This window comes from Mercenaria mercenaria, chromosome 11, assembly GCF_021730395.1.
Source record: "Mercenaria mercenaria strain notata chromosome 11, MADL_Memer_1, whole genome shotgun sequence".
Lineage (NCBI taxonomy): Eukaryota > Metazoa > Mollusca > Bivalvia > Venerida > Veneridae > Mercenaria > Mercenaria mercenaria.
In genome coordinates this window covers 41447164-41473531 of record NC_069371.1, presented here as the reverse complement: position 1 = coordinate 41473531, position 26368 = coordinate 41447164, and the positions used below count along the sequence as shown (strand labels likewise).

General features: G+C 34.5%; 1 protein-coding gene across 1 annotated transcript in view; it reads right to left on the bottom strand.

Moving 5' to 3' along the window:
* LOC123530927 (protein mono-ADP-ribosyltransferase PARP14-like) overlaps positions 1 to 26368 on the bottom strand; it is a 37508-nt gene that overhangs the window by 4928 nt on the left and 6212 nt on the right. Inside the window, exons 5-12 of the mRNA XM_053517248.1 lie at positions 25247 to 25330; positions 24142 to 24348; positions 14688 to 14869; positions 5839 to 5963; positions 4949 to 5110; positions 4426 to 4529; positions 3047 to 3198; positions 474 to 651 (exon numbers count right to left, since the gene is read on the bottom strand). Of these exons, the coding sequence (XP_053373223.1) occupies positions 474 to 651; positions 3047 to 3198; positions 4426 to 4529; positions 4949 to 5110; positions 5839 to 5963; positions 14688 to 14869; positions 24142 to 24348; positions 25247 to 25330 (1194 nt within the window). The remainder of the gene's footprint in view (positions 1 to 473; positions 652 to 3046; positions 3199 to 4425; positions 4530 to 4948; positions 5111 to 5838; positions 5964 to 14687; positions 14870 to 24141; positions 24349 to 25246; positions 25331 to 26368) is intronic.

Genomic DNA, 26368 nt, shown 5'->3' with positions numbered 1-26368 from the left:
TTATTACTACTTCTATGCTCTATAACTTGGTTGCCAGTAAGTGACATAACGAAACAATGGACTTTTCAAAGGAGCATGTCTATTTCTCTGAACCGGATGGACCACTACCGTTATGAAAGTTTATATAAATACTGCGACCGCTAGAATATGCACATTGATATACTTCCGCGGCAATTTGATACTTTACACAGAAGTTAAACAGTAAGGTAATTCAAGTTATTTTACACTAAAAAGAATCAAAAATGCATTTCTGAGCATATATTTTCACTTATTGAATGTATTGTGTTAGAACACTTATTGAATGTATTGTCTGTCAAATTTAGAAACGATTTGCTATCAGTCAGGGAAGAACTCAGTTACTTTAGCCGTATTGAGCAACAGTTCATAGGATTCTTCCCATGACATATTGGCAAATAGTTTTGTGATGGCAGACACAGATAATGACTGTAAACTTTACGGTCTAGTAAACACACCATTTTCACCACAGAATCTACGATTAAATCCATGGGCATTGATACTGTCTACCGCGTCTTCCCTTGTCCCGTGCCACAGCAACTGTTCGTTTTGTGTTCCAGGTGGATTCTGTTCATCTAGCTGCTTCTTCTTTGTCATGTATTGCTCCCACAATGTGACATTTTGGATTCTGTCAATCTGAATAAAGGGTACAAAAAGTTTACCAACTGAAATATTTCATATACAAATGCAGGATTGGGTCAATTACTTGGAAATTTAATGCATTAAATTAGCATTAGTTGACCACATTGGGCATTTTACTCTATCTCAAATTAAAATCAAACATCATGAAAACATACCCAAACAAATTTAAATTTTACTGTTAACTATTTAGCACAGCTTATGTCAATTTATGATGTTTTGTTTACTTTACAGTTTTCAAGAAATCCAGAATTACAGTGTTAGATTTATCATTTCGCATGTTGTGATTCGTGCATATTATTCACGGTCATCTTACACAAATCTTACATAACTCTTTCAAATGACCCCCCCCCCCCCCCCCCCCCCCCCCACACACACACACACACACCTCTCCCCTCCCCCTAAAACGGAGAAATAGACAAAAATAGTTTGTTTTACTTTTACAAAAAAAAAGTAATGCAACAGTAATGATTAGCACAAACATTAGCAACATTTAGTTTGGCTTAAAATCTAAATAAGCATCATTTTAGTGGTAAAACGGTGGCAGCATAACATGATAATAAATAATGCAAACTATTTATGCATTCAAAGAATGCCCCAACCCTTGATACTAAAAGATGTATACTCTCGGGTACTTTGATAGATTTTTTTGTCTGTTATTATGAGATTTGATAACAAATCGACACAATTTAGGACATGTAACGAATTATAACGAAGATTCCGTTGCCTCTCTAGACATACATACTTTTAAGCCAGCAGCCTTTATCACTCAGCCACAGAGTTTAACAGGTAAATAATCCAGAACAGATACAGCTATTCAAACGAATATATAAATTTAGGAACAAATCTTATACAAATCAACGAACACCAAAGCTCACTATCTGCTTTCAACGACGGTGGTAGGCGGAGAACGAAATGTACCAGGACAACTTGGAGAGAATTCGGCCGCTTAAGGTTGCCGACAATAAAAGTATGTTACCTTTCTTTATTTGTGGCAAGTGAATATTAACAATTATCTATTTATTTACAATCATGATCAATATCATTTGCATTTTGAATTTTAGAGTATTATAATTTCAAGGTCTAGTTTGAAACCACCTGCATTAGAATTTGACAGTGCTCAGTAATAAAATATTTCAAACCCTTCTGACATATACATTTTAAAAGCTATTTTATTATTTTATTTAGTAACATGTTATGCATGACATCGAAGTAAGACATGATATTTGTCCCGTGGCATCATGTGACCTTTGTGATAAAAAACGCATATTGAAGCTAATATGTAAGGAATGGTATGTTATGGCTGTATATTGAAAAGAACAACTGTTCAGTATATTGTGTAAATGCAGTTCAGAACAGATATATCAAGAAGAAATTCTTTCAAAATATTCTAGTGTATTAATAGTTCATTTACTAAAACTGGTCGAATACCACTGCGGTTGCCTAACATATTTTGCAAAGTCGTCAAATGTAAACAAATTCGCAAGGCATTCTAATAAGTATGTCTTTTTTATCACATTGTTCACTTCTTACTTAGGCCTATAAAGCTTTGATATACAAATAGCATACCACATTAAGATTGCAAACACTGCAAGACTTTATAGTTGTAAAAAAAAATATTTAAACATACGCATAGTTTTGTAAAAGCTATGTATTCAAAGCTTTGAAAGTTGATGGAGCCAGGTTTCGGCAGACTTTTTTGTTATATGCCTATGACTTTGCCAGTTACTCGTTGACAGCAGGGACGGAACAATGAATGGCTGCATTATTTGTGCATAATTACCATGTTACTTGTTTAAGGTGATTTTATAAAACCTTTCCGAGGACGTCGTACAGTGATAAAATGGACAACATTTTGCTTCATCCCGACCAATACAATATGATTAATCATCACGGCCGAAAGCGAAACAACGTCCGATTTATTCAGTAAACTCAATCAATATCGGGATCCGTTCTTAGCAAAGAAAGAGACGCCATCTTGAATCTGATGTAAATTTTCGTCAACACCTTTATACTTTTCTGTTATTTCATTACGAACAGATTCTCCTCACTGAACCTATTCAGATCTACCTCCGATCTAATTTCAACTACTGTATGTGCGATCTCAGCTGAATCAGGATCTTAAATTATATAAACAACCAACTTGATGTAATCGTTTGCTGGAATATTTTTATCGTTAACAGAACTTACATAATCTAATTGGCCAGCTTGACCTGAATGATATTAGTGATTTAACCATTGGTTGGACTACTTTATCATCGAAAATTCATTCGCTATGTTCAGTTAATGACTTCTTTCTTACACCCATCTTCGAAAAAAATATCTGTTTCCAACACATTTTGTCATATTTACAAAGTAAATAGATTTCAGTATTAATTATAACATTTCATACCTTATTTACAATGTATGTTGCCCTTTTAGCTGCCGATTTCAAGAATGTTTGCTCAATTTCATCATATTCTTTGCTAGTGGGTTTCAGTGTAACTACTCTGAGATTTACGCCATTCATATCATCCCAAGTAGTTGGTAATGGAAAAGATCGAGCTGAAACATCAACAGAAGATTCTTTTTGAATTTGCGTATCCTGGTTTAACTGCTAAAATAAGTCCTTCTATTAGCTTCATATTATAAATATTTACACTTGCAGTTGATCAATACTGAGTGATTTATTCGAAGGAGACTGAAATTAGTTTTTTAGAAGCGATTAAGATTGTAATGAAATTGAATATAGTAGACCTTCTTTAACTCGAACTCTTCTGGGCTGACAGAATTTGCTCGAATTATCGCTATTTCGAGATATCGAAAAATATACAGTTCGCAGGGATTTTACCGGGACCTGACGATGAGTTCGAGTGATGTGATTTTTTAATTATCCGAGTTCAGGCGAACGAAGTGTGACTGTAAATACATATATAATTTGGGATCTTAACATGTATAAGCATATATTTCAACACTGTATTAACCGGGTAAAATACACGTAGCTCGTAACTTAAATCGTCAAACACAAAAATTGGATATACCGACATAATTCCAATGATATTTTAAATCAATATGCATTTTTTTCTAAACTGCGCTGTGCTACTGGCCCTCTCTCGACGCACACAAACATACACGCACGCACGTTTATTGACCGGAACTAAGTAGCACAAGCTTCGCTTCCCATTAACAGAAACCAGAAAACGAACAAAATGCTTTTGTGATTACGATTAACTGACTTTGAAGTTCATAACATATTTCGATATTAATATTTTTAAACATTTTTCTCTCCAAGGATACAAACCAAATGATAATAACGACAGCTATCGAAGACGACCAAAATTACGTCGGTTTAAATCTGTATGTTAAATTAAAAAAAACCAGTGCAATCCTTTATCTGTTCGTTTTGTGTCCGTGTGAACGCGTGTGCTTGTCTGCCTGTATGAGTACTTTCGAGTTATAAGGGCTATGGCTTTGGGAGACAGTACTCTATAAATGTTACTTTAAATGACGGGTGTTCATCCTTGTATTTTAATATATTTCGTATCAAATACATTGCAGACACTCATGACCAGGTGTAACATGCAATAAACTTATGAGATACGTTTTTAAATAAGGACATCATGTGCATTATGTCAAACAAGGAGTATCGACTAATGTCCACTCAGTTATATAAACATGAATTTAGCATGTGGTAACTGTTTGCTGGAAATACATAACTTATTTGGAAACATTTTATAATTGTAACAACAATGGCATCCGTTAGCGAGCAAAATCGAACGTAATCTTATTTACGTTTAAATGATTCACGTCTAATCACTTTTGCAACATCATCCTTGTCGTTTTTAGGGTACTCTTCCATAGCGTCAAAATCTACAACGTATTCTACGTCTTCAGATCTACAGTTACATTAAAGAAAAAAGCATTTCTGAGAAAAATAGTAATATTTAGAAAATAGTGGTCATTAAGAACAATTATATCTGCCAAATGTTAAAATGTTAGTATTTTAAATGTAAGTAAATAAAAATGTTTCATTACCATGAAATTAATATATGCGAAGCTTTAGGGAAAATAATCGCGCTACTTATGCATTTAATACTTGCTAATATAACGTTATGACATTTGCCTGAAAATATCAAACACAAACAAACGCATGCAATAAGTCGATGAAATAAATAGCCATACAGGCCGGAAACGAGACAACTTCCAAAAATATGTCTGCCGTTTGAGGGTGACAGAATAATAGAATGAAATAAAGAACTACCCAACCTTCAATATGAAATAAAAATAACATAAAAAGAATATTAAATTAATTCACGTGTAAGTAACATATTTCTTTTTTTGTCTGTACGCTTCTTCCAATCGTAGATTTACTTCCTTTTCATATGGCTCAACTTCTTCCCCCGTCTTGGAAATGATGATGACATACCATTGAACAATATCTGCTATGAGGTGCATCTGTATGGCTTCTTTGAAAAACCTTAAACAACAGTAATAAGATATTTTAAAGCTCCTAAATTTTTTCTTGATCAACAAACAATTAACAACAAATCAAACTTGATTTTTGGTATTTCCACACGAAATTCGTAAATCGACCAGAAAAGAAAATAATTATAAACTTACACATATAAATTCCTCGGATCTGCAACGCACTAGCTTTACCGGATTAAAACTTGCTCTTGTAATTATTATGTAAGAGTTAAACATTTCAAATATTATCTTAAAATTCAACATTTTTAGCTTATAATTTGATAATAAAGTCAACCATCCCACGTGTGCTTCAATTACTTTCATCAACTAAATCTTTTTACTGAATCAAATACAAATTGTAAAACAAAGTAACCGTCTAATAAAATTGACATTTCATGTCAATCTGATAATGCTATAATATATATAATCTGTTTTAACATAAAGTATTAAATTGTAACGAACAGCACAGTGAGCCTTGTAATCTAAATAATAATGATAAAACGATGATAAACTTCATCTTTTAGCTTAAACAGAGTTGAGACATCGATTTTTATTTAACAACATTATGGTAAAATACCGTGAAATTTTACCGTCTAGATTTTTCAGAAGATCATATAAACAATTTTTTTCATCCAAGTTTTTTATTAAACATGTTCGTTATTCTTAGGAATAGATTTCTTGCAATTTAAGAGTATTTCTTTCCTTCTTCATGATAATGGAATGCCTTAAGACACTTACAAGTGAAATTTGTCACTTGCGTCAAGCATATTGTTTGACATTCCTGTAATTGTCACAATTCGTTTGGCAATGTCGATATCGGCCACCACTTGCTGTTGTCTGGCAATGTTCATTAATTTTAATATCTAAAAGAAAGATCAAACCATGAATAAGTTCATATTTTAGTATTCGTTAACCCTTAGCCTGCTAAATTTCTAAAATGGACTGTTCCGTCATTCAGTTTGGGCAATACCATTTATTATTCGAAGGGGTGTTCACTGAAAATTTACTAACTGAATAGCGAACAGTGCAGACCATGATCAGCCTGCACGGATGTGCAGGCTGATCTTGGTCTACACTGGTCGCAAAGGCAAAACCAATCACCGCTAGCAGGCTAAGGGTTAAAAAGATTCGACCGCCGTCATTGCATTTTTTCCATCACTTCTTGATGATTGTGTAAGAGGAAACTGGCACGCGATTTTATAAAAATGATGTGACAAGATTCAATTAAATGTTTCGAAATGATCGAAGGTTTATATTTTTTATTACTTTTATTATATACATTTTTGGAAAGGTCTTTTAAGGTATTAGACCCCTAACGTATAGAAATGAATGGCATTTGCTTGGTATATTCTTTAACTTTATCGTGTTTTGCACTGTGTTGCAATTTTTAAACCACTTTTACCGTGCCCATTCTTATAAATTTTGTGTAATTTATGGTATTTCCTCAAGCTCATGTAGAGAAAGATTTCAAAGTGATGGCCTTTATCCAAAACTTTTGCAGAGAATTCATTTTACCATTATTTTTTTTTATAAAGGAAACATCAAACTATTGGTAAATAATTATAAAACCTAAAATAAAACCGTCAATATCATTTTTTTCTAGGGTGCCTCAAGTAAACGAATTTAATGAGGCAGAATTCAAACTACAACATTGAAAAATTAAGATCGAATCCTGCGGGTCTGTTTTGAATTTTGCTCACTTCATTAAAAAGAACATTAGGGCAGCAGAAGTAAAACCTACCTACATTTCTAAAGATTCTAAAGAATGAAGGCAAAATAGAGAACTTTTACCGCATGTAACTCAATATTTTTAAAGATGTCTAACTCTACTCCGTCCGTTTCAGTGATAAATTCGCTTTGAACAGCAAGAAATCACCTATTAAAAGATTTCTTTCCACTTTTGTGCAAAAAATCAATAATAAGTCTTGAAAGAAGTAAAAAAACTTATTAGAATAAACGAAAAATAAAGATGTTTTTGTCCAGTGGGCCTTGAACCTACGCAACCCCACCCCCCTGAAAATTGCAGTCAAAGTTAGGTTTACTCAAAAAGGAGGTACTCTATTATGGGTCTAAAACCTTAAATCGGTACACAAATAAAAACTAATAATGGTGTCTATAGTTCAAAGAGATCAAGGTCACTAAAGTAATGATTAAACTATTCCCTGCTTAAGAGAACTGTGACAATTTCTTTTTGAAAAGAATGATTGTGTCATCTTTATGATAATTTATGATAATTTGAAGACACAAATCAAACACACCTGATTATCTATGCAGTGAATAGAGCATTCAATAAAGTAAAACAGGGTCATTGGCATCGTCAATATTTTAGTAAGACTAGTACGAGGGAATTTCAATAAATACCCGGAAAAGTGCTCTCATTTCTTCATTCTGGTCTCATTTTGCTAAAATTTGAAAATCTGACGGATATGAACATACTGAATGCAAATACCTAAATTACAGATTTCAGAATATGCACAATATTTATTTGTCGTCTCCTAGGCAACTCCATCACCTCAAAAGCGGCCCAACATCATTATGATGCTGTCGCATTACACTCAATTAATCAATACAACTTGAGATTACCATTGATTCAATGTTTATCATCATTAAATACATTTTTATACCTTCTTAAGAATAAATAAATACTGTTTATATGATGTTCCTGTTGTATTGAAGAAATTGGACACTGGACTGATGCCCTATCAAGGAGCTCTTTAATTTATTAAATGTGACTGAGCGTTATTTTTCATGTCTGTAACACAAGTCGTCAGCAATATTCTCCTGACCACGTTTAAACGTCACGTCCCACTAATAAAATTTTGCTTTCTTCAGGGCATTGTCCCTTAAACCTTTTTCAGCATAGCATTTGTCTCTTTCCTTGATTTTCGATTCAAAACACAAAATGTTATCTCACATTTCCGTTCAACACTGATTTTCAAGCAACGACCAACTCAGTTTGCCTGCCAAATATTTTAATGATGTCACATTTATAATTTGACGTTATTGGCGTAACGCTTACTTTTCATATCAATATTCACCCAATTTAAGAAAAGGTTGCTCGAAAAATAGGTAAGTGGAAAGTAATGTTTTAGCGCATGTAAAATAGAAAAAGAGACAAATTTGGGCCGGATGACGTCACATGACGTTGCCATGGGGACTCGCATTTACTTATCATTTATCCAAAGACAATCTAATTTTGACATATCAACTCAGTATTCCCTAGTCTACATTTTGTAGCATTTTCATTTATTTTTGATGATACATGAAGAATTGAGAGCACTTTTCCGGGTATTTATTGAACGCCCCTCGTTGATACTTATCGTAGCGAACAATATCTTTTACACTTAGTATTTTTTCGTCATTTGTTACGATTTAAAAGGTCTTTCCAAGTTGTATGTATCGGGTGGTCACATACTTTCTACAATAATCAAAATTACACACATTTAAAGATTTTAGAGAAGAAATATCAAAATAGTGGTTTAATGAACTCTTGTTAAATTATCTAACAGCTTGCATATATAGTTTAAATTCTGCGGGCAAACCTTAAACTGAACTCTGTTACCAACAAGTCATTACCCCAACCACTCAAATAGAGGGTAGAGGACGCGGTAAAAAGAAAGAGGGCCACGAGACCCCTACACTGACAAAAACAAGGGGAAGACGTAATTCAAAATCATGTAATTATAACACTGCAGTCAACAGTAGAGACAGTGGGATTTAGTGGATTGCTGAATAAGTATTCCAAATTATATGATGGCTTTGAGCCGTATCAGTAAATTACAAGACTGTAATACGACACAGGATAACAAGAAAAAAGAACTTATAGCTAGAATTGTTTCCCTTGTGAAATAATAGAGAATTGTAGGTCATGTGCTAATGAAGTGGTATCTTGGAGAAATAGTGCCGATGAGGTTTCTGCCCCTGTCGTACCATGTGCAGCATGTGTGGCTGAACTAGTTAATGAAGTCTTTAATGGACAGAACGAAAGTGAGAGTCGAAAACTAAATATAGTTTATTTCGATATTGAAAAGAGTTTAAAGGAAAGAAAGTAAATGAAATATTGCCATGCAATACAAAATCACCTACTGGAAGGCACTTAATTTTCCCTATTGTTAGAAGTAAATCCTAAAAAAGTTCTATATAAGTTCACACAAAACTCTTTATCAGGTAGAGATAAGTCAACATACACCTAAAACTTGGATGTAGCATGCATGTTGTACCACAGAAAAGTGGTCTCGAATTTTCCCAGTGGCTAGTAATAAAAGGTAATGGTATCAGCTATTAATAGTAACAACAAAGGGAAGTTATTCTTAAATAAAGGGTGCCTCATAGTGGAAAACATTTATTCCTAGTTACATCAAAATCCCTCCATGCATGAAGAAGAAATGCTCCGGACAAAGTCATTCTTGAATTTGACCTTGGATTTGTAAGTGTGGCATTGACCTTTGCCCTCTAAGTGTGACCTTGACCTTAGACCTAAGGACCTGATTATTTGTGCATGACAATCTGCTTTATAGTGGTAAACATTTGTGCCAAGTTACATCAAAATCCCTCTATGCATGAAGAAGAAATGCTCTAGACAATGTCATTCTTGTATCTGACCTTTAGTCTCTTAAGTGTGACCTTGGCCTAGGGAGCTGGTCTTTGCTGATGACACTCCGTCTCATGGTGGTGAACATTTGTGCCAAGTAATATTAAAACCCCTTTAAGGACTGTTGAGTTACAGACTGAACAGGAAAAGGGCCCTTTGGCCTTTGACTTCCAAGTGTGACCTAGACCTTTCAGCTAAGTGCCGGGTTTTGCGCATGTTTTGTTTTCTCCAGGGCAATATCTGTGTAAACTGATCTTTAAATCTTGTTTTGCATGACAAAGTTATAGACAGGACAAGAAGAAAAAACCATTGATATTTGATCTCCAAATGTGACCTTGATCTTTAAGCTAGAGTTCTGTGTGTTGCGCACGACACGTCATCTAATCATGGAGAACATTTATGCAAAGTAATATTGTAATCCCTTGATGGATTACAGAGTTATGGACTGGACAGGAAGAAAAGAAGAAAAACCCGGTTGACATTTGACCTCCAGTTGTAACCTTGACGTTTGAGCTAGGGGTCCGGGGTTTGCGCAGGACACGTTTTCTCATCATGGTAAATATTTGTGCCAAGAATTATTTTAATCCCTTAATGAATGACAGAGTTATGGAACGGGCAAGAAACAGACCCTGTTTATGCCATGTAAACATTTGACTGCCAAGTGTGACATTGACCTTTAAGCTAGGGGACTGAAAGTTGTGCATGTCAAATTGTCCTATTATGAGACGTATTTGTGCCAAATAGTATTTAAATCACTTCATGGATGGCAGAGTTATGGACCGGACAGGAAAAAGTGCCATGTTGACCTTTGACCTCAAATTGTGATCTTGACCTTTATGACAGGGGACAGAGTTTTGCGCATGACATGTCGTTTTATCATGGGAAACATTTGTGCAAAGTAATATTAAAATCCATTCATGGATGACAGAGTTATGGACCGGACACGAAATTGCGGATGGACGGATAGACGGACGTTCCTACAGATGGACCTTTATTGGGTATTCCTTTTGTTAAAAAGTACCCAATATGCAACAAAAAGTACCCAATAAACACTACGGAATGAATAGAATTTACAGTTACCTATTGTTCTCTGTACCCAACAAATGTTCATTCGTGGGCTCAGAGGGACGGACAGAATGACGGACGGAAAAGTGCATTCCTATAGTTCCCGAAACTGGTTTTCAACCAGTAGGGAACTATTAAAGAGGAGAGACGGGCTGATGATAAAAGTAGAATATTCAATGTTGAATGTCCCAGAAGTTGAAATTAGTGATACTATTAGGTTGGAAATTTATGACTCAGAATAAATCAGTTTATTCTTTGTAAAATCAGTGGAAATAGAACAACAGATGACTGATAAATCTAGATTACTAAGGAAACTTGTATATAATGAGTTTCGTTTATTTTCAGAGTGATCTCACCAAAAATCAGCGAGAAGAAGCCTACAAAATTAGAGCTGCGCGTAGGATGAGAACTATTGAAGTAGATAAGAACAAAAAGCTTGTAATGTAGATGGTGCAACTGGCCAACGCCCTGGAATTGCTTGTGACGCTGGCGGTTCAGGTCCAACCAGTGTAATCGACCTTGCAGGCGACTCTTTTCACCTGTAATATTATGACTGATGATTAACCTGTTAATACGTTTATTACTTCTGTTCAACCTAGTTCTGAAGTTACAGTTAGTTTTTCAATTGTTACTAATTTTGTCTCAAAAGAGGTCGATTGTTTTAAACACAATAACTCTGATAATAACACTTCGAGCGAAAGAAATATGGACATATATTATGAAAGTGAAGTTGATAGCTCTGCTGATGAAAGCAGCACGGATGAGTATTATGAAAGTAGCACGAACATATACTCTTTTGCTTTGTTTAACTCAAACTATAAAAATAGCATTTTGAACATGGTGAACATTTGTGCCAAGTTACATTAAAATCTCTCCACGCCCGAAGAAGAAATACTCCAAGCAAGGTCAATCTTGTATATGGCATTTTGTCTCTAAGTGTGACCTTGTCCTTAGACCTAGGGACCTTGGTCTTGCGTGAGACACGTAGTCTCAAATTGGGTGGTGAGTTTGTGCCAAGTAATATTAAAATCACTCTAAGGGTTGTTGAGTTACATACTGGACAGGAAAAAATGCCCTTTTGGCCTTTAACTTCCAAGTGTGACCTAGACCTATCAGTTACGGGCCCGAGTTTTGTGCAAGACACGTGTCTCATCCAAGGGAATATTTGTGTCAACTGATATTTAAATTCTATTTTGCATGACAAGGTTATAGACCAGACAATATAAAACTCCTACTGACCTTTGATCTCCAAGTGTGACCTAGAATTCTGTGTGTTGCGCACGAAACGTCATCTCATCATGGAGAACATTTATGCAAAGTAATATTGTAATGCCTTTATGGATGACAGAGTTATTGACCGGACAGGAAAAACACTCTTGACCTTTGACTTTCAACTGTAACCTTGACCTTAGAACTAAGGCTCCGGGTTTGCGCATGACACGTCATCTTATCATGGGGAGAATACTTGTGTTAAGTAATTATTAAAATCTCTTTATGAATGACAAAGTTATAGACCGGACACTAAACAGACCCTGTTCATACCCTGTAAGACATCTGACTGCCAAGTGTGACCTTGACATTTGAGCTAGAGGTCTAAAAGTTGTTCATCGTCTTATTCTGAAGTATATTTGTGCCAAGTAATTTTGAAATCATTTAATGGATGGCAGATATATGGAGCGGACAGGAAAAAGGCCCTATTGACATTTGACCTCTAATTGTGACCTTGACCTTTGAGCCAAGGATCCGGGTCTTGCTCATGACACGTCGTCTTATCATGGGGAACATTTGTGCCAAGTAATATTACAATCACTTCATGAATGATAATGATGAGTTATGGACCGGACACGAAATTGCAGACGGACGGAATGAAAAATGCATTCCAAAGTCCCCGAAACTAGTTTTCAACCAGTACGGGACTAACAAAGAGTCTGTGTAGGAGATTCAAAATCAGAACGGAATGCAGCTCTTAAATTTTTGCAGATGACACCAAAGTTAATAGGGAAAAGAAAAGGTCAAGTTTCATTACAGGAGGATCTTTTCAAACTCTGTGACTAATAAGAAGACGTTTTCGAAATTCTCTATACCCAAATGCGAAACTGTCCAGTCTGGTCACATTAGACATGAATTTAAGTATGAAATGAGAGACAGTAACAATAATAATATAAATATTCCTACTGTTGAAAAAGAGAGAGATCTAGGTATCATATTCCAAAAACAATATGAAGTTTGACGATCATGTGTTAAATGTTGTCAATAAGACAAAGAAAGTTACAGGTTTAATCAAACGAACATTTGCTTGTATGACCAAACAATTGTTTCTTACTATATTTACAAAAGTTTGATTCGTTCCATTGCCGATTAAAGAGTATCCTTGAACTAAAAACTCCAACTTTTTGAAAATATTCAGAATCGAGCAACACGAATTGTTCCCCAGTTGTAAGAATTATCCTATACTAAAGGAGTGAAATCTCTAGATGTACCCAACTTCTGTACAGAGAACGTTTTCGATTATAAAACAAATCTTAAAAATTGTGCATGGATTTGAAAACATTAATTCTGAAAAGTGCTTTGCTTTTAATGACAACCTATCTCTCGGACATTTATTCAAACTTTATAAACCTGCTGACTCTAAGACTCTAAGGAAAACACCCCTTCTCGCCAGAAGTATTGATAAATCGAACAAACCTGATGAAGACATTGTTTTGAGTGATTGTGTGTTCTTTCTTTCAAGACTAAACTGGATAAGAAAAGCAGAGATAGAAGATTCGACACAGATATGATCTACCGGCAAAGTATGCAAGCAGTGAATTTCAAGATTTTCAGTAAAGTAACTGTTTATCCAACAGTAGAGCTTAACTTAAGTCTGTAACTTTTATTCGGACTTCTACAGATACTTTGATTCGGGCCCAAGAGAGAAACCAGTCTGGAGGAGCTTAAGAGTCAGTTCTGGCCAGGCGCTTTGTAAAAAATGAAGGTAACAAGATAACAACAGCTCATGTAAATTGGAGCTAGTTTTAGATTCTTCACTTGTACTTTTTACTGGTGAATACCTCTTTGGTTAAATAAGAATGATTTTAATTGAAAACAAATTATAGTTTAAGGTATGACCTATGTAAGACCTCCTTTTGAAGAGTATTCAATTTGATAAGCGATTTCTTGTTGTACAAAGTGAATATACCTCTGAAACAGAATGGGACGGAATTAAACATCTTTAAAAATACTGTGTTTCATGCGGTTTAAGATTTCTATTTTGTTTTTACTCTTTAGATGACATATTGTGGAAGAAATATATGTAGCTCTTACTTCTGCCCCAAGGTTATTTCTGAATAGAATGAGCAAAATTGAAAACAGTCCTACAGAACACGAGCTTAATTTTTCAAAATTAGAGTTAAAATTATGTCTCATTAAACCCTTTTACTTGAGGCACCATAGAAAAAAAATGATATTCACAGTGTTATTTGTGTTCAATAGTTGTTTACCAGTAGTTTGCCGTTCCTTTTAATATAATTTATGGTATAATTAATTCTCTGGAAACGTTTTGGACAGTGGCAATCATTTTAAAATTTGTCCCTACTTGAGCTTGAGGAAATATCATGAATTATATAAAATTTATTAAAAAGTCGGCACGGTAAAAGTTATTTAAATCTTGCAAACAAGTCTCTCATTGGATACAGCATATTGCTGTAACATTGTTTTGAATACTTGAAATACTCACCATTATTCAGGGCATACCTTATATACTAAATTTTCAGTGTAGTCACAAAACATATATTAACATTCCACAGTGAAAAATGTAATGTTTAGTATTTTGCAAAAGTGCAATAAACTACAGGCATTTAAATCATTGTTGTGTAAACGGCTAACTATAATGTGTAAAAATAAGATTCTATAAAAAATAAACCATTCATGATTTGAAAACGAACAACCAAACCTGGCTTTCATCAAGGTGTTGGATGATATCGTCATTGAAAGTTTTTGTCAGTATTTCTTTCTCCAGAGAGGAGTCTAGCTTTCTTATTGCTTGTTGAATTACTTCATCACTCGTTGACAAGATATCAAAGGTTACGGTATTCCTTTCCGTTTGCTCCTCGTTAGTATTTGACATCATTTTACCTACAAATTAATGTATTTCAATAAATAAATTCATGTTTTTAATGATTTTATTTTAGTGTGGGTGCTTTCCTGGTTGATGTTACGCATAACTTCTTGATCAAGTATTGCAGGTGAACTCTTCATATAGACATATTTTCAAATACTTATTTCTCCAGTTGTACTCCATTGTGTACTGCATAATGGTATTTACAGGCATTTACAATCCTGTTTAAATCACAGTCTATATATACGGTATTTACGGAACGTTTCGGGACTGACAGCTAACATTTACGGTATTTATGGTATTAACGGAACATTTCGGGACTAACCGCTAACGTTTAGGATATCTGTGGTATTTGCGGGACGTTTCGGGACTAACTGCAAAGGTTTGGGGTATTTATGGTATTGTCAGAGTATTTCGAGACTGCCTGCTAACGTTTACGGTATTTACGGAACGTTTCTGGACTGACCGCTAACGTTTAGGGTACTTATGGTATTTGCGGGACGTTTCGGGACTGACTGCTAACGTTTAGGGTATTAAAGTTATTTATGGACCGTTTTGGGACTGACCGCTAACGTTTAGGGTATTTATGGTATCTGCGGGACGTTTTGAAACAGACAGATAACTTTATTTATGGTAATTAACGAATGTTTCGGGACTGACCGCTAACGTTTACGATATTTATGGTATTTATAGAACGTTTCGGGACTGACCGCTATCGTTTAGGGTATTTATAGTATTTGAGGGACGTTTCAGATCTAACCGCTAAAATTTATGGTTTTTGTGGTATTTGCGGGACGTTTCGGGACTAACTGCTAAAGTTTATGGTATTTATGATATTTACGGAACGTTTCGGGTCTGACTCGTAAAGTTTACGGTATTTATGATATTTACGGAAAGTTTCGGAACTGACTGCTAAGATTTACGGTATTTATTGTATCTACGGAACGTTTCATGACCGCTAACGCTTACATGATTTACGTTACAGGACTAATCGCTAACGTTTACGTTATTTAGGGAACGTTACAGTACTGACCGATAATGTTTATGGCATTTACGGTATTAACAGAACGTTACAAGACTGATCGCTAACGTTTACGGTATTTACGGAACGTAACAGGACTGATCATTAACATTTAAGGTATTTGAGGAACGTTTAGAGACAGACCACTAACGTTTAGGGTATTTATGGTATTTACGGAATGTTTTGGAACTAACTACTAAGGTTTATGGTATTTGTGGTATTTGCTGAACGTTACAGGACTGATCGCTAACGTTTACGTTATTTACGGAACGTTACCGTATTGTCCGATAACGTTTATGGTATTTACGGTATTAACAGAACTTAAAGGAAGTAATCGCCAACGTTTACGGTATTTACGGAACGTAACAGGACTGATCATTAACGTTTACGGTATTTATGGTATTTGTTGAACGTTTATGCACTGACTGCTTACGTTTACGGTGTTCGATGTTGCTCACTACAGACCTGAAGCGGTCGTTCAGCGAATGTCACAAAATCAGTTACCATCGGATACGCAAAATATTGCATGGCCGCATGCATTTACAGCTTACTGTAAAAGCGAGGATTACCATGTTTACAAATACATTAAAGATCATTCCGATCGCTTCAGTCTGGTAAATACCTGAGCCTGTACTATATCGCATACGTTCCAGGCCGTTTGTTAGTCCAGTCTATTTTATGGTATTTACAGAGCGTTTTATAACTGTCTGCTTACGTTTAGGGTATTTATCGTATTTACATATTCTTATCATGCATTAATTTTTTCATTTTACTGACCCAAAGAATAAATACCGATAAAAACGTCATTTGAAAGAGATTTTGAAAAACAAATAACTGACAAAATTTATGAATTCAAGAGAAAAAAAATGTTGTATTTGAAATACTGTATTTTCAATAAAGATACTTTTCTTACGTTTCAAGCCAAAGACACAGTTTGAGCCTTAAATAATTTCCTCTAAAATCATGAATAATGCTGTTTTAGGCTTAAAAGCTTTAACGCATTAGGCGTGCCTATGCATTACACGTACTTGGTCACAGTTAAAGTGCTGCTTACATTATATATGCCTCTCCGCAATAACCTTGATAAAATTAGTACCTACATAAATCTTGCTTGATCATATTACACTTGCCTGATCACAGTAAACATTTATTAAACTTGCCGTCTCACATTAAACGTGCGGGCTCTTATTAAACTTGCCTGATCACAATAAACCTGCATGATCACTTTAAACTTGCCGGATAACATTACACCTACATTAAACTGGCCTGTTCGCATTAAACTTGCCTGATCACATTAAGTTGCAGTAAACTTACCTGATCACACTAAATTTGCATTAAACTTGCCTGATCAGAATAAACATGCCTGCTCACATTAAATACATCTGCTCACATAAAACTTATCTGGTCACATTAAACTTGCCTGATCAGATTAAACGCGCCTGCTAACATTAAATGTGCTTGGTCACATTACATTTTTCCTGATCAGTAGAAGAGCCTGCATAATAAGCAGATTATTAAACTAGCCTGTTAAATATTTGGCTTCCCTGATCAAATTAACTGTGCCTGGTCAAATAAGACGTGCCTTGTCACATTACAGGTTCTTGGTCATTTTATGTGTTGAACGTACCTGGGCACAACAGGCGTAGATTGTTACGTAAGACGTGTCGTATAAAGCGTGCCTGTCCAAATACATGTACAAACAGGACTGTCATTGTCGCATTTAACGTACCTGGACACATGAGACCTGTCTTGACGCATTAAACGTGTCTAGACACAATACATGTGCCATTTTAAGAAACTCATAATATTATCAAAACTACTGTATCTTTAGTAAGACATCATTCAATAAAATTGTATAAAGATTCATAGTTTTATATATTTTCATGACAAAATATAATACTTTGCATTAGGTTATAGACATAGTGCACACAAATACATACTGATCACATGGTGTTTCTCAATAAATCGAGCCTATTTGTGTTTCATTTAGAAAGGTACAAATAGTTTCTTTTATTTTAGATGTCAAGGTAAGTTTACTTGTACAATTTCGGCTTTTAGTTGATAAAGATACTTTAAAATGTAACATACGTAACAGTTGCCACTCAAATGAATCACCTCGAAGAATTAGCAACATTGAAAACATTCCAACAATTGCATTTTGTATGCTTTTAATTTAAATAAACCATGTTTGCTGATCATGCACACATGACCGTTATAATATTGTTTGACTTAGCCCTGTTACTCCTCTCAAGTAAAGGATGTCGACAAACGACAGTAAAACATGAGGCATCATTCAGCAACACTGTAAAATTAGCATAGATTAGCAATTTTGTGGCTTCTGCTTCAATCATAGATAGCATATTGATACTTAGCAGTAGACATGGCTACAGTGTGTGCGCAGTCTGAATATTTTTGACTTTCGTTCAAAAGACATACAAAACATGAGGGCATCTAATAATCAAATATACGTTACCTGGGTTTTAATGGTCATCTATTCAATTTCATATTTCGTATGTTATTATTCTAGGCTAATGCATAAATCATGCTTGTTGGCATAGTAAAGCACCTATTCAGCCAATTTTTACAGCATTACAAAAACGCAATGAAACTTACCTTACGACACATACGTTACCAAGATTACACAGAACATTGATTTCAAGATAGATGTTTCTATAATTTAATGCGTTGCTTTGATATCTATTGAAGTAAGATTGTACTCATTACTGAAACTGACACAATTATAGGTCAAACAGGTTATTGGTAAAACAGGTTTCTTTAAATAATTCTGTTTCTTTGATGATAGTGATTTTCAAATATCACTTATACTATGGGACGGAATTACTGAACTACGCAATCATATTACTTTTCCTTAAGAAAACCTAGATGAGATTCTTCTTCATATTGTGATTGTGGTATCATTGTTGTCAGTTCTGAGTTATAATTAATTATTCAAAACTATTAACAAATGAATAAACAAATTAGTTCATTCAAAATATGATGCATTTCAACTGCTACATATACAAAAATGATTACCTCGGTACGGAACTGTGTTTAAAACATGAAGTATAGTAACAACCTTTATCTAAATTCGGTAACGTATGATTCAGAACTACACAGGAGGACACATTATAACATCATTGTACACCGTATAACAGAAATATGCTCTAAAAGTTGATGTGAGACATCATACATGCATAGATGCATATGTACAAACAGCACGATTTCTTTGGATCACGCAAGTGAGGTGCATTGATGTCTTATGACATATTTGTAAAAACTCTTTAGTTAAGTGCTTTATTCCGTAGTAATATCATTAAGCCTCCTTGGCCTAGTGGTTAAGGTCGCTGACTTCAAAGCATTTGCCTCTCATCGATGTGGGTTCGAGCCTCACTCGGGGCATAGAATTCTTCATGTGAGGAAGCCATCCAGCTGGCTTATAGAAGGTCGGTGGTTCTACCCAGGTGCCCGCTAGTGATGACATAATGCACGAGGGGCACCCGGAGTCTTCCTCCACCATCCATCAATGTCGCCATATGACCTAAAATTGTGTCGGTGCGACGTTAAATCCAACAAAATAAAAATAAATAATATAAGTATGCTACATCCTAAAATGAATGAAACGTATGTTTCACACGTTACTTTAAATGTATATTACAACAATACCAATTAGTATTACTCGTACGACCATGTAACATGTTTAAATCAGTATCATGTGATTTCTGTTATAGCTTTATTTTTTGAAGAGCTATACCTCTTCCATAATTATGTACATGTTTGATAGAATAGAATTTAAGGCTGGTATTTGCAAAATTTGGAAAATGGTGGCAATCTTAATTTGAATAGTTTAATTTGAATAGTTGGTAGTTCAAAAGACTTAAATTTTCGGCGATTTAATTACTACGTACATAATGACTACTAAAAGGACCGTCGCTAGCATAGAAGATTATTAAAGTCATCAAAATATGAAAACGTTGATAGCATGAACTTATATGTATAATAATTTCGGATTAATTTGACATAGCTATCATCTTAAATAAAGACCTTTATTATATACCTATATAAATTCTGTAAAAAAAATCGGCTTGTATTTTACAATTAAATATTAACAGACAGACAAAAATTCCGTATTGTACCTTTTAAATTCCGTATTGTACCTTCCGTATTGCATGCTACCGGACTATTTTCATTAATATGCATGACCCGACACATTTCTATAAATAGCGCACATAAAAACTTTACTACGTTCCATTTAATATCGATAAACATTGAAGATTTCGTTCAAGAACAAAACAAGGATAAAAATGGTAAAGGTATATAATAAAAGGGTCATTATAACAGTAGCTGGATCTGGGACTTTGTATTCGGCTCTCGTGGATTTTGCAAGGTCGGATCACACTCGGCGCTTGCGCGCCTCGTGAGATCCGATCTGGCAAAATCCACTCGAGCCGAATACTGCATCCCAGATCAAGTTACTGTTATAATAACCCTATTATATTGCTGGATCTTCATCCCTTCTGATGTTCCCCATAGGGAACATTCCGAATTTAAAATAACGTTAAAGTATCAGTTCCTCACTTATCTGGTCTCAACATCTAGATTCAACTTCGTTTTATATTTATTCATGTAGGTGAAATGTTTATCAGCAATTCTTATTTTCTGTAAGGGAAAATAACAAATCGATTGCTGTTTGTGAAATCATGCATCAATCATTCAATAATGTATGTGGATTTTGTTATTGATTTCTAGTAACATACTGTTTATCAAAATTTCCTATTATAAATGTTGTATGTAATGGGTGCACATTATTGATAGAGATAAGGTTTTTCACATTTTTTTCACTTCATAGTAATTTAGCAGATTTAACAGATGAAGGTAACGTATCTGATCAATGCTTTGGCGACAATATTTATTTGAATGCACAGACAATTAAAATGTGTGCCAGTAATGATGAATTTTGATAGACTTGCATGAAAACAGTTTGAAAATGATGCCAAAAGATTCTAAATAAAATGCAGAATAAATTTAGTCAAGACTGTTGAGCGACACAAAATTGGGCAATGAGGAATACGTGTAAAAAAGGTTCATTAACGTTTCCGTAAATACATAAAGTCTTCTCTGGTACAAAATGTTAATTAAAGGTCCAAATTGATGTAAAACAGAAACTAGCTTACAAAACAATAAATACATTGACACTTTATCTAAAAAAATACTTTTTTTCTTTTAGCCGTTATGTGACAAGCTCGAAAGTACTGCTGGACTACCTGTTTAGTACTTTTATGTATACCTTTATTGAATTGCAACACTAAAACACTTAAAAAGACTCATTATCATATAGAAGATTGGAATTAATTGCTATGTACACAATTTACTAAATTTATTGGATACAATGTGACCATGACGTAATGTAACCATTCAGACATGAATCCCTGGAACGTTGTAGAAAACATACATAAACATTTAATAGTCGCATGTGAAGCAAAATACATGATTGAGGTGCATTTTCAGTCGATTTCTACCAACAACGAAACTGTAAAGATGCATAAAATGTGTTTTTTGAATTTGGGACTCAATGTGATTACACTTTTTCAAGAGAAAAATCACCGCTTTGAAAATCTCTGCGTGGTAAATAGAAAAACACTCACATAGCAAAATAATACATCGTTGGAATCGGAAAGTTGTAGGCTGGAACATGATCGGTAAAATATGTTCAACTATAATGACAAATTGCAGAAAAATACATGGGGGCAGCCATTAAAGCGGACACAATGTGATCATAAACAAAAGTCACGTGATCACCCTCCCCGGATACAAAAATACGAATTTTCAATACTAACATCTGATGAGAATTCTCCCAATAAACTAATCACTATTTAAATACACATTAACAGAATCAATGTATCTTATTACTGCAATATATGTGTTGAAACACTAGAACACTTGTTTTGGGAATGTAACTGCGTACAACAATTATGGAATAAACTACATATTTATCTAGAATAAACTACATATTTATCTTGACAAGAAAAATCTCAAAACACAAGTCAGTTTAGAGGTAGTTAGTTTTGGTATCACTGAAAGAAACGTAAAACGAAAAAAATGTGATAAACTTTATAATGTTCCTAATGACATCTTGTATATTTCAAATCGAAAATAGAAAACAGGCACTTAGTTTAGATAATTTCATATCATGTCATCATATTTGTAAATGTATGAAAATTAAAAATGACTTATAAAACAGAATATATTCTAGATAAATGATGCAACAAAACAAGGCTAATTAAATGGTGTCGTAACATGTGTACTGGCACGCGAGTAGTCCCCGGACAGAAATCGCATATATTTCGTCCTCAAAAGCTTAAACAATATCAAGAATAAAAACGATTAACATATATACATACCTTAGCTCCAATATTACCAGTTTAGGGGTTTTCCTGTGAAATGACGTCACATTCGCGGGGAATTAGCGAGGCCCGAAAAGGGGTCTGTAGAATGTCAAATTTTAACATGCTCAATAGTAATGCCCGGACACCATTTTTTCATAAATATATTTATCGGGAACTGCCCATATGAGCTGGAATTATGAAAAAGACAAATGATGTTTTATATAACTGTAAAAAGATCGAACGTTTGCGTCAAATTTATTTGTCCCGCCACACGAAAAAGTGCGACAACAGAAAATAGAATAATTATGCTTAAGTTACGGACAATAACTGGCTAATCGAACAAATTACGAAATATTTTGGCATATTAGTATTGTTGTCACAAAGAAAATAAGTTTTCTTGTTGAAAGTGTATGTATCGTCTTCTAGTCGTGAAGTAAAGACATGTAGCCTTTATTTTAAAACCCTCCAGACAGGCCTTTCTTGCGCATGCGCAATAAAAACGGAAGCCCCGCAAGTGAAAATGTAAACAAGTAACCATACGGAAGGATTTCCACGATTATTATACTCATATGATTAACTGTGAAAAACTAAACTTGATAAACTTATCCAAAACAAACGTCTGTATGATTAGGCACAAAAATATGTAGACGAATCGCGAAAATAGAGCGTTGAGGGAACGTGTCCGGGGACTACTGCTGTCCGGGGACTACTCGCGTGCCAGTAAAGTATTTTACATACTGATTCCTCATTCGTTTAATGTTTACTCTATATTTCCAAGCAATATACCGATAGCTCACATAATCGCTATCTATTGATAACCATTAATTATATTAATTTTTCAGTTTTTATGATATCTTCTTTCCTGAGACGTTGGCTGTGACACTGGTTCATTTCGTGCAAATCAGTAAAGCATATCCTAATTGAAGTAAAACATTTTACCAACGAAGTAACAAAATACTATTTTAGAAAACACTGAGAGACATTAAGACCGGGTTAAAACTAGTTTGTGCCTTGAGTTTAATTACTTACAAATGTCAGCCCGCCCGCTTAGCCCAATAGAGAGAGCGCAGATCTTCGGATCTCGAGGTCGTAAGCTCGAGCCCTGGGCGAGGCGTATGTTCTCCGTGACGATTTGATAAAAGACATTGTGTCTGAAATCATTTGTCCTTCACCTCTGATTCATGTGGAGAAGTTGAAAGTTACTTGCGGAAAACAGGTTTGTAGTGGTACAGAATCCAGGAACACTGGTTAGATTAACTGCCCACCGTTACATAAATGAAATACACAAAAATGTACCGTTGAAAAACGGCGTTAAACCCAAAACAAACAAACAAACTTACAAATGTTATTCTTGAACATAATTTAGCTTATTAACAAAAAATACTGTCTTAGACCCAGTTTGATACAATTTTGATTGTTTTATCACCGAAACTGACCAAGATATAATTGATTATTGTCTTTATGGTTGTCATTTCCAAATAATGAATGGTTGCCATGGAAACAGTGAAATAATTGTTTGTTTTTTTTTCTCATGGGAACACTTTTTTTTATTTTGAAAAAAATTGGTCCTGCCAAACAATTCGGTACCTATGAAAAATGTCTATGTGCTTTCGCACGGCAAGTAAAACTGATATGTAGGCATCACTGGCGAGGTGTTCAAAAACAGATGTGCACGACCGAATTTAATCTAGATTACCGTCTTTAGCGCTAATGTTGTGAAATTATTTTGTACATCCAGGTACTTCTTCTAAACAATAAGTCATTTACATTTTACTATAATAATGACATTAAATTTTCGTCTTGAGTGCACCAAATTTTTCAGAAGACCGACATAGATTGAAACTTGGTGCCGTTAACAAATGGTCATGATTAGAGACATGCTTACCGATACAATACCTTGCACCTTTGAAAAAAGTACCCGCCAAATTGTCCTTTGCATCAAAGCCCTTTCCCAAAGCTTTTCGAAAATCATCCATCATCGAAGGCTGGTATATCACAAAACGAATATCAGTAAGGTATTTTGGTTTGGTCTTTGCAAATTCTTTTACAGCTTTGGTCATTTCTTTACTTATTTGCGAAAGAGTCAAAGTGCCTGAATAATGTACAAAATAAAAACATATCAATTGCATTCGTTTGAGGCATTGCATTTATGAAATATAAAAACAGACGTATGAAAGCAGAGAGAGAACGCGTTTTGTTTTCTTTAACAATCAATATCATAAACATTTCTAACAAGCAGCATTTACTTGTATGTCGTTTTAATAGAATTATTTCTGAAAAGTAGTTCAGTTTGGATAATTTACAGCGGACCTTACTATATATAAAATCACAGTAGAATGTCATTCTGGTATAGTATATGTATATGAAACTGACCAAAACATCCGTCCCAGATAACTCGACACAAAAGATATTGAATGATTATACATATTGGAGTTTTAGGAATACATATAATTATATTGATTAGTCAAGCTTTGCAAAAAAATACGACAGAAGACGTTCTCCACACCAGGAAGAATTGAGCTAAAGCTTACTACAAACCAAGAAAAGTGCAGTCTGATTCAACAGGTGGCCTGGTGAGCTAGTGATATAACGCTTGACTGTCAATCCAGAGGTCCGGGATTTGAATACCAGTACAGACACTCGACATCTCTGAGACACTCTGGTCTCCCTCACCTAACCAGAGGCCAGCATTGGCTCCTTCCAGGAAAGAGGGCTTTGTATGTATCAGTCCCCTACACAGGCCACGTTAAGGAACCAGACTGCCTATTCACAAAGAGCTATGCTATCTCTGCTACCTTCGCTGGTATTGCATCAATATGAAACGTATGTTTACATTTGTAGCTTGCGTATGTCTTTCATATTATTCTTGCATTGATTGAAATATTCCTTCTTGACTGATTTCTTTCAGTAGGACTTTATACGAAACGCCTCTGAATTTATATCACTTTGTTCTTTTTCGAAGTTTTTAATGCATATCGATATTAATATACCTTCATTTGTTGTGTAAACGTCGGGAATTCCAGCACTCCAATACATCATGTTGCTTAATAAATCTGCACTTGGATCAATCACACCTAATATCAAAAAGAGGAAATAACCCGTCATGCAAATTTTAAATGGAAACTGTCCAAACTCTAAAGTTGAAGAATGTAAATTCTAATTCTATTTGAAAATATTTATTTTCTTTTACAATCGTCGGAAAAGAATGAACTACAATAATACCGGTATCTTCTGGGGTGAAAATACGCTCTGGTTAAATCAAAGTAAACGTAATCATATTTGTCAGCCTTTATATTTAAGCTAGATTTAAAGCTAATTTCTAAACTTCAAGCATGTTTAATACGAATTATATTTTATTTTAAATGTGGAGCAATTTCTATGTTTTATGTACTAGTCTCATTCCACATATATTATGATGACAATAGCACTAAAGAATTGGGAATATCAAATGGGTATCATTTTATATATGTATCGCCGGTTGAAGGCTGTATAAAGGAATCTATACATGGGAAGAATAACAGAGTTTATAAAAGATGAAATGTTACATGGTTCTGTTTCACTGAATGCATGCAACTATTAAATATCAAAAATACTGAACAGCAAAAGAAACTATCCAGATATGTAACTGGGGTATTTTTTATGATAAACTTAAATTTATAAATCTGACTTGTTTTCTTAATAGCAAATTATATTTGAAGAACTTTATTTAGATTTAAATCGCTCAACCGTAGAGTCAGTAATTCCCACGAAATTCACTAGCGCATGCAATCAACGATTATTTTTTTTGTATGTGAAATTTTATTGTCATTGGAAACATTGTTGATTGATTCATTCGAAAGACAGCATAAAGTTAAAATAACTATTGTTTTTGAGTGGCATGACTAAACCAAATTCAGCACGAGCGCGCAATTGGGATGTTTCAATGCAACTGGCGCGCAGTAGACATAGCTAGAATTTCGTGCAAAACTGTGGCGTACCATTTGGGTCAAACGTTCCCAGATACCACTACTAGTAACAAAATTATACCTGCTCTCGCCTGATATGGATTTCCTCGACAGCGTTTATCCCGTATCCTGTCACCAACAAGCAGTGTAACTAATAATACCTGCGGG